Source organism: Monodelphis domestica, chromosome 1 (genome assembly GCF_027887165.1).
Source record: "Monodelphis domestica isolate mMonDom1 chromosome 1, mMonDom1.pri, whole genome shotgun sequence".
NCBI lineage: Eukaryota > Metazoa > Chordata > Mammalia > Didelphimorphia > Didelphidae > Monodelphis > Monodelphis domestica.
In genome coordinates this window covers 452,689,993-452,699,739 of record NC_077227.1, presented here as the reverse complement: position 1 = coordinate 452,699,739, position 9,747 = coordinate 452,689,993, and the positions used below count along the sequence as shown (strand labels likewise).

At 50.5% G+C, this 9,747-nt stretch overlaps 1 protein-coding gene across 2 annotated transcripts; it reads right to left on the bottom strand.

Annotated features, from left to right (window-relative positions):
* Positions 1-1,578: 1,578 nt before the first annotated feature.
* On the bottom strand, positions 1,579-9,449 carry IRX6 (iroquois homeobox 6). 2 transcript variants are annotated; one of them, XM_001372917.5, is made up of 6 exons: positions 7,674-9,449; positions 6,348-6,629; positions 5,903-6,012; positions 4,986-5,290; positions 4,026-4,682; positions 1,579-2,641 (listed from the first exon to the last, which is right to left on the bottom strand). In XM_001372917.5, exons 1-6 carry the CDS (start codon positions 7,716-7,718, stop codon positions 2,637-2,639), a joined length of 1,404 nt encoding a protein of 467 aa, XP_001372954.3. In that variant the 5' UTR covers positions 7,719-9,449; the 3' UTR covers positions 1,579-2,636. The 2 variants fall into 2 exon arrangements, with proteins under 2 accessions (XP_001372954.3, XP_007474937.1); XM_007474875.3 differs by having other exon boundaries at positions 1,579-2,644; positions 7,674-9,448.
* Positions 9,450-9,747: the final 298 nt, after the last annotated feature.

Sequence of the window (9,747 nt, the reverse complement as noted above, 5' to 3'; positions counted from 1 at the left end):
GATAAGGAATGAGTATTCCATCCTTGGAGAGATCCTGAGGTCCGAGTCCATTAGCCTGATCCCTTCCGGCATTTCCACCTAGTTCCTGAAGGTTTCAGAACAGCGCCGAACTCTATTGGGTACTTCTGGATCCCAAATGGGTAAAGATAACACAATCTTCATTTTATAAAAGGAGCTGGAGCCTGGCGGCGCGGATGGAGGGAGGGGCTACTTGGCAGAGTATCCAAATTAGCGATGGAGTGTAGTCAGCTAGGACCCAGCTGCCAAGAAGCCACTTAACTAGCAGAGTTAAGGGAGGCAGGACAGTGACTTGCTGGACTCAGAAGAAAACGTTACATGGGCGCCTGGGCGTTGCCCCAACTCTTTAGGACCATTTCACAGGTCCAGCCTGTAAGCAAGCTCAGGAATGAATGAAGAAACACTGCACGGTCATAACTACTGCTCTAGATCTGGGAACTAGAAGACACTGGCCTGGCAAGGGCTACCTGCGCCTTTAGAGTGGGCAGAGGGAGGGACACCAGGAGCCTTGAAAGAAGCTCCAACTAATACTCTTTATTACAAGCGCTAATCCTGCAAATCCGACTTGAAATAATGTTTATCTTTTCGCAGTTTAATTTCCCAGACCCTAAGCCGCGGGTCAGCGGTGCAGACTGTGTGTCCCAGGGGAGCCACAGAGAGAGCCAGGGTGAGGGAGCAGCTGTTCCCCAGCTAGGAGAAGGGGCAGTGGGCTTGGGGGTGGGGAAGAGGCAGGGCAATTTCTGCAGCTTTAGGATACGAATTTGAAAAGAGGCCGAACATCTGACTTTGGTGTCCTTCATTCTTTAGATCTCTGAGGTATTCTGAGGCCAGGAAGGGAGAAGGGAAGCTAAGGGCAGCAGCTATCATATTCGGGTCCAGGGAGAAAAGAAGGAAAAGAGCATTATGTAAGGGAGAGCCAATGGAGTCAGGGAGAGAAGGAGAGAGGAAGAAAAAGGAAGGTAAGAAGGAGGAAGGTAAAGAGGAAACAAGAGATAAAAAGTGAACTCCAGAGCCTATCCAGAATCTTCTCTAATATCTGCAGTAGTTGTGTTCTCCTACCTCGGGATCATTTCCCAAACTCAAGACTTCGGTGGATTCCGTAGGGTGAAAGAGGACAGGGCAGTGCGTAACGCCCCGGAGAGATTGAAAAGAAAATTGCGCAAATAAATGAAACCACAACAGGAAAAGTCCTTTCAACCCATTTTAAACTTTCGGAGCTGGAAGGCAAACCCCTAGCTCCCCGCCGCATCCCGCCCCAACTTCTTGTGACCGAATCCCTCCCTTTTACGACTACTCTCTCTCTGCCCCAACTTCCCACTCTCTGAGAGAGACTAAAGCACGTCCTTCCAAGCTTGCCCGGGGCCCTCCCCTCCAGGTTCCTTTCCCGATTTTTTTTTTTTGGTAGAGTGATCTCTCTCACTCATCACAACAGAATGTCAGCTAATCTATGGGCCTCAAAGGTTGTCTGTGACCCGAGGACCAAAAGGAGAGCTGATGTCAAGCAGGTCCTGCAGGCCGACGCTTTCATTAACCCTCATTGTTAATTGAAGCAACTGCGTGTTCATGGTTCTGGAAAAGGGGACAAAGCTTCTTTCTTCACTCGCCCCCTCTCCGTTTATTAGGACGAACAGAAAATGTTTGCTGCCACACCATTAAACAGAAACAATGCTGAGCTCCTGCTTCGCTCTTTACATTTCCCTCCCCTCTCGCAGAGCCGGGTTCCTGGCTCCTGGAGGACGCTGACCCACTAAGCCAGCCCTGCTCCTCCCTTGGCTGCCACTCAGAATGTTTGGCTCAGCTGAGCTCAGTTCCCGAGGTGGATGGAGGGCGAGGGGGAGCGCGGGAGGGGAGGGCGCAAGAGGAACGCCGCGGGCAGCTAGGTCGGATGGAACCAGCAGATTCCCTGGTGGTCGAAGCAGAGTTTTAACTCCATAAGGGCCCCTCCTGCGTCTCCTTTTCCCTCCTTCTAGGGTATGAAGGGACAAGTGGAGACTCTCCCATTTGGCTTTGAGAAGCAGAATCTGATTCAAGCTCACCCTGGTTGGGGATCCCTTAACTGGAAACCGCCCCTCTTCCTGCTTCCCAAGGCCCAGGCTGAGGAGTTCGTAAACTTATTTTACCAAAGAAAAAGCAAATGGGCTTCTGTGTTTGTTTCTGTGAATCCAAGAAGTGGAGAACTTTAAGATCTGCCTGGTGAGGGCGGGCTAGTTGACCACTGTCAGTGAAAGGAAGATAGTGTTCTGGGGGATTGCGAGTCTGGGTGCGCTTAAACTGTGATTGACACCGGGAAGGAGGAAGGAGGGAAAAGGAGACCGCTTCTTCTTCCCCCTTTGAGAAACAGACGGTCGCGTGCTTGAGACCACCTTGCTCAATCCTATCTTTGCTCTCCTTCCAAATGCTTCCAGGTCTCTTCATTTATTCGGAAAGCTGTGTATTTACAGGCTGCTCCCAGCTCTCGGTGGAAGGACTGAGAGAAGCTAGCCACAGCTTACTAGTCCATCTGTCTGTGGGGCAGAGAAACCTGCCTTTGGCGAGTCTTACTCTCTGGGCTTGCTTAGGGGCGCACTTTGGTAAACGGAACTGCTCCCAAGGTTCTCCGTCAAATCTCAACTCTTGCGCTAACCTGCTGAGAAAGGACAGAGTGATTAAAACCCGAGGCAAGTGGCTCAGGCAAGGCAGGCCTCCTTAAACTCGGAGGGAGGATGGGACTCGGGAAGGGCACCAGGTCAAATCTGCGGAAATTACCCAAGTCAAGGCCACGGTACCTGGTTTCTTGGGAATGAAAAGTAATGGCCACATTGAAAACAAAAAAGAAGTCTGGAGAGGATTGGCTTCCTACAAGGATGGCTTTGGACCCAGTTAACTGGATACTTGTCTGTCCTAAACTCATTTACCAGAATGGTCCTGGGAGAAATTGCTCGACTGCAATTACTCCCGACTGTGCTCCTCAGAGAAGGGCCGCTTTGGGAGGTAAAACTCATTTCTATTTAAGAAATTCCAGTCAGTCTCAGCTATCCATATTCCCAGTGAAAGAGTTCACCAAACTCAAGCATCAGCTAGACATGTAATAAAATCCTAAAACAAGAGAGAAGGGCAAATACAGAGGCATCAGAAGAGACTTTCCTGTTCTCCATTACTACCTCAGTTTTCTAACCCGACTAGCCTGGGCTGTCACAAATGCATTTCAGTCAGATGAGTCTACACTCCCTCAGGTGTCAATGGGAAAGGGTTGGAAGAGCGAGCCCTGGGTTTGGAACCAAAGGACCTGGGTTGAAATAGGGACTGCACTGCTTATACTTCCATTGTAACCTGATGTAAGACACTTCATTTTTCAGAGCCTCAGTTTCCTTATTGAAAGCATCTGTGTAGACCCCTCAGGCTCCTTCTTTCCAACTCTATGATAAGTAGAGCCTAGAAGACCAGGGAAGTAAGCAAAGGGGTTCTGGTGTCTAACTCAGCACCTAAACAGTACCCTAAAAAATAGTTTTTGAGCATTGGCTTTTACAGTGTGCCTTCCTAGGCAAACTTCCCAGAGCTCAGTGGCCTCTGACTACCCTTCCTCAGGCTGTGCAAACCCTGTATACAGACACCACAGAGTGTCAGTAATTTGGGATCGCACACTTGGTACTTTCTAACTGCTCCTTTCCCCTGCCAGGTTCTTGGCTCTAAGGGGGAAGGAGGGCCTGACTCCCAAGGGCCCCCATATAACTCTGCTCTTGGGTGCCAGACAATTCAGCTTCGGGATAGATGGGCCAGGAAAGTCCTCCTCCTCCTTCTCCTCCCCCGGACCTGAGAAGAGTAACTGGGTGGCTGACCTTAAGAACCAAGGGTTTACCCTCAGGCAATTAGAGAAAGGACTGGTTTGTAAGTGCTAAAGGCTCTCAAATAAGTAAAAGTCTGCCTCTTGCCCTAAGGGTTAGAAGGGAAAGAGTGGGGAGGTGGGCTGTGAAAGTTTAAGCATTCCAGGAATACTTTCCCAGCAGACAGCACAGTCAGGGTCCCACTACCTTCTGCTCCAGATGCATATTGGCAGGGCTCTCCCAGCCCAGGGTAAGAAGTGCAGTTCAGTTGCAAAGGCTGCAGGTTGAAAGTAGAATTTCTAAAGATCTTGGCTGCAGGGGGCCGCTCCTCTAGCAAGGTGCTGCTGACCTGGGCCCTTGAGTCAGCTCTGATTGTTGCTTCACAGCCTTGGCCCAAAGAGGAGAGTCTCCCGAGGGTCTGCAGGTGATGAGGGCTCCGGGGCCCTGCCTGGACCTGGGATTCTCTTGCTAGGACACTAGGGACACTGGCCCCAGCTGTGTGAGCCAGGGACCAGATCCGGGGCTTTTCAATGGGCCCACAGTGATTCTGGCCTGCTGGTCCCATCCAAGCTTCCAAGAAGTCTGATCTCCGGGAGCAGGGAAGGTTATTGCAAGGAAATCCAGGGGGAGATACTTGTTGCTTGAGGCTACGGGCTTCTTTCTCAAGCTCAGACTGGGAAGCCTCGAAATTGGTTGGTAGCTCCAACTGTTCAACCTTCCCTAGCCTCTCCAGTTTGTCAGCAGTGTTCCTTCTACCGTGGTCTTCTGTTTCCGTTTCGTCTTCCTCTTCGTCTTCCTCTTCTTCCTCTAAGTCTTCCAGGTCACTTAGTCTTAGCTGCTTGGCCTCCTTGCAGATTTTTGGATCTGCAATAAACCAGCCACAGGTGAGAAAAGCCAAAGGCCTCAATTTGGGGAAGTGCCTGTGGGAAAGAAGCTTTCAGGTGCAAGATTCCAGGGCTGATGACCATATTTGGATTTAGATCATTTACAAAATGGGAACTGCAGGCTGTTTGCAATAAAAAATCCCTCTCTCAGACATCTCTATTGCTCCCAGGACCTTAATCCCAATTTCTCACTCTGCTTTTGGGAGGTAATTTATCTTGGTCTCCCAAGAACTCTAGATGGGCACCCCTCTAAGACAATGCTCATTTCTTTCCATCATCTTACCTTTGTCTTCATTTGCTCCATAACTGTCTTCTTCTCCCCTCCTCTCTTCCTTTCTCTCTTCCCCTGCCTTGTTCTTGGGAGACCAAGTCATCTTGTTTTCCTTCTTGAGTCGTCTCCGAGCATTGGCAAACCAGGTAGAGACTTGGGTGAGAGTCATCTTGGTGATAATGGCTAACATGATTTTCTCACCCTTGGTGGGGTATGGATTCTTTCGATGCTCATATAACCAGGCCTTCAGAGTACTAGTAGTTTCTCTGGTGGCATTCTTGCGCCTGGCTGAGCCACTGAAGTCCACAGAGCTGTACCTGTCACCAAGATATAAAGACATTCCAGGGAAAGACGCATTTTGGGGTGGAGATGCAAGGGCAAAGGGGAAAGCTAGCTAAGCATAATGTATGTGGTATAGGGAGCTACAATTAGACTCCTCTCACTCTCTAAGCAAAGTCTAGGAAAGAAAGGAGAGGTGGAGGAGTGAAATTAACATTCACTATATGTGAATTCCACCTCTTCTCCTTCCTTTGTCCCCACTTTCATCCCTCCTATCTCCTTCCTTCATCCTCTTTTCCCATCCTTCCTTTCCCCACCTTCCTATTCATACAGCCCTTCTCCTTCCCCTTTCTTCATATATACATATATTTAAAATATATAAAATCTCTCTCCCCATTCCTTTATGGTCTCTCTACTCATCCTTCTATTTATGTCTGCCACCCCCCCACCACCATTTTCTTACCTGGCTGCCTTCCCCATCTTATCCCTGTACTCCTTCTTCCCCAATCTCGATCTCCTTCCCTCTTCTATCCACTTTACATCCTCCCTTTGGGGCCTCCAACTCAGTTCAAATTGGTAGAAGAATGAACGAAAGGAAGTCATTTTTGACAAAAGTTGGGACTACAGATGTGGTGACCTCTGGATCTTACCTCTCATACTGATACTGCCCCAGGGATGGTTCATAGGGATAGTAGGTGCCAGGCTGTGCCAGCCCGGCTGGGAAGCTGCCCGTGGTATCTTTGAGTTCATATTGAGGGTTCTGTAAAGAGAAGCAGTATTTAGTTCTGTGGATCAGAATGATCTAGGAATTGGGTGGATGTTGGAGAGAAAAAAGTATAACTATAAAGTGATCCCATTCCTTCTGGGACCCCACTTCCTTCTTCTTCTAGGGATGAGCCATCTTTCTGGGACATACTTCTCTCCCTTCACACCTGTGCCCTGCTGAGCACACAGCATTTCTCTCTGCCTTAATTGGATTTTACTACCTGCTACAGTCCCTCCCTAACCTAACCTGAGTTCTTAAAGGCGGAGGGAGGAAGCAGTTAGCAGAGGGGATGGGGTAGGTTGGGCAGTAGGGCAGGAGGCAGTATTTACCAGAGCGCTGTAGAGAGCCTGAGGCTCTGAGCTGTAGGGCAGGTAGCTGGAGTAACCATGAGAAGAAGCTGCGGCAGCAGCCGCAGCCGCTGCAGCATAAGGAGAGCCGTAAACTCCTAGGGCTGTGCCGAGCTCTGGGCGCGCACTGCCCAGGAGTCGGTTGTCGTAAGGCTGGCAGCAGAGAGCCGAGGCCTGGGTCGAGCCAGTGGATCCATCTGGTACTGAGGCTGAGCGAGGAGCCGATTCACAGCAAGTGGTGCTGGAGTTGGCTGGAACCAAGAACTGTGGAGGATATGAAAGGGAAAGAGGCAGGGTAGGAAAGGTCTGGGATCCTCTGTCAACTGTGTCAAGGGAACCAACTTTAAAAACCTAGGTCTCACTGCAGATTTGAGAGTCAGCTCTCTCAACTCCATCCCTCCATCTGATACACACTTAATATGACACCTGTCATGTGCAGAAGGGAGAAACAGGGAAAGAATCTATGGATGGCATATATTACACTCCATTTAGGTTACAAAGGTTAAGTCCAGGAAGTTGGGGGAACTACACTGCGCTCTGAGCTGGGACACTTCTTTCTCCATCTATACTTGAACAATTAGTGTCCAGTCCAGAGTAGTTTGGGGGGAGCATAACAGCCCCTCAAACCTATCCAAAACCTATCCAATAGAATATAGTTTAGGGAGAAAAACACCATGAATAGGAAAGTGATAGGTGAATAACTTTGGCTTCTAAGAAGAAAGGACCAAAAACATGGAAAAGCACTGAACAAGCAAGCAAGAGATAAGTTCTGGTAGGCTCTTTAACATGATCTTGCTGTATGATCTTATACAAGTTACAGTGCCTTAGTTTCCTCCTGTGTAAAGTAAGGGGACTGGGCAGAATGACTTCTAAACTCCCTCTCAGATCTAACATTCTGGATTCCATGGTCTCTTCTAGTTTTCTCTTTTATGGGTTTTATGATTTCTAAGGACATGCCAAAACCTAGAGACAAGGAGGAAAGTAAACCAAACCACAAATCCATAAACAGGGTGCCCAGATTTCTCATCAGACAGAAGAGTCTGAGAGACAGTAGAAGAGGAGTGGGCGTGGGAAGGCAGGTCAGGGTAGGTCAGGGCAGTGCTGGCAGGACCCTGTTCCTTCCAACAGAGCGGCAGAAGCTGAGGGAGGAGGGATCGCATACACAGACACGTGTGTGTATACACACATACACAGACGCACATGAACACACCCAGATCAGAAGCCTCAGAGACCGGTCTGGGCCACACAGCCTGGGGAGAGGTGCCTAAGCGTCTAGGCACCTCCAGGGGCTGCGGCTCTTGGGCTTACCTGAGAAGCACTGTTATACGGGTATCCAAACTGAGAGAAGGACATGGTGGCTTCTTCGGTGCTGTTTTATTTTGTTTTTTTTTTGGCCTTTTCCCGCAGCATAGGCTGGTTTTCGGGCTGAGCCCTGCAAATCCTACGAAGGACCAGAGGATTGTGCTCTCCTTAGACGCGCACTGGTTCTCGGAGCGGCCTCCTTGGCCCAGCTAGAGGAGAGCGAGGGATAGGAGGGGCCTGGAGGGGAGCCGCCGGCTGGTTCTCCGGCGACTGGGCCAGCGCTCTTAAGGGTTGCCCTCCGCCTCCCGGGTTAAAGAGACCCAATTGCCCCATGGATGAGCAAGGGGGCCAAAGAGAGTTCAAAAAGGCGCCAGACTGGGAGGTTTAGGGAGGGTGGCAAGCCAGATTATTTTCTGCTCCTGAGTTGTTTCGCAGTCCTCCGTGGGAAGAGTAGCAAAGTGACGTCACGGTAATCCCGGGGCGGCGGGAGCCGGGGACAGCTGGCTGTGCCAATCGTGGCACGCACCGGCCGCTCGCACAGCCTCCGATACTTGTTTCGTGTTGTTGTACTGTTGTGCTGAGAAGCACGCCAAAGACACCGACCGGCCTGCCTCTGCGGTTGGTCTTTTTCTTTCTCGTCTTAAGCACACACGCGCACATACGCACACGCACACTCAGTCACTCCAAATTAAATTTGAGAAGTGGAGAAAAATTACACCAGCCCTACTCAACTGGCCAGGAGCGATGGGAACTCCCGATCTCCCCAAAGCTTCTCAAAGGGAGAGAAGCAAAAAGGAAAGAGAGAAGCAGCGCGCGGGATTGGAGAGGAGGGAGACAGAGAGGGGGTGAAAAGAGAAAAAAACGAAGGAGTCGGAAAGAAAAAAAAAGGCTATAGAGGATGCCAAAAAAGAAAAAGGAAAAGAGAAAGGGAAGAATGAAAAGTAGGAGACGAGAAGAGAACAGCAAGGTGGAAAGAAAAGAAAGGGAGAGAGAAAGGAAAAGAAATAAACGGAGGTGAAGAAAGAGGCGAGAAAGGGGAGGAGGTGGAGGGAGCAGGGTGGGAGAAAGCTGGCAGAATGCCTGGAAGAAAGCAGGTAGGAAGGGCAGGGAAGCTCCGGGGAGAAGACTCCAACTCTCCCTCCTCCCCCCTCCCTCGCATTCCCTGGGCGAATGGGCATTTTTATTCCTGCAATAAGTTTGTTCTCCTCACAAGGTCGGTGGAGAGTACTGATCTAAATCCAAAAGCTCAGTGTCAGTATGCCTAAACCTACCCTTGCCCCTTGACACCCCACCTCGCCACTTTCTTCTGGTTTGATGATTATTTCTAGTTCTTTGTCTTTGTGTCTCTGGTCCCTCAGTTTCCCCGAGTCTCACTTTGCTTCTTTCACCCATCTTTCACCCCCAAGCTCAGAGCTTTTTCTAGCTACCCTAGGCTACATACCGAGTATGACCCTTCCGCCACTCTCTGTCAGCCCTGGGGCGGGGCGAACGGCAGTGTTCGGGAGGGGGCGGAGGCGCAGGAGAGGTCAGAAGCTAGGGTCTCCGCCGGATGGGGCGGACTTTAGGAAACCCAAGAATAAGAATCTCTCCGGTGATCTGGAGAAGGGAGGAAGCCCCATATTTAGGATTGAGACCAAGCCTATGAGATGAATACTTCAGAGTGCCTAGGGGACTTACCCAAAAGGGCTGGTCCCTACCTTTTCCCGTTCTCCTCCCCTCCCTCCCGGAATGCAGGCATAATCCCGGAACCCAAACTCCAGTCTCATCAAATGCAATGCTCCGCTCCTGGGCAGAGGGGTTGAAAGAGCTAAGGATGTTGAGCCCAGCGCAGGGTTGCAGAAGCTTCATTCCGCTGGGGGTGGCGCTGGCGAGCCACGCTGGAGCGGGGACCTGGCTGCGCCGAAAGGGCGTTGGAGTTTACACTCTTCGCGGCCTGGAGAAAGGGCTGGGGGCCCGGAGGGGTCAGTAGAGATACTGTTACCGAATCACCGAGAAGGTCTAAAAGGGAGTGTCGCCAAAGAAGGGGGACTTGGGCGGGACAGGGGTAAGGGGGGAGGGTCTGTACCCTATTGAAATGCCG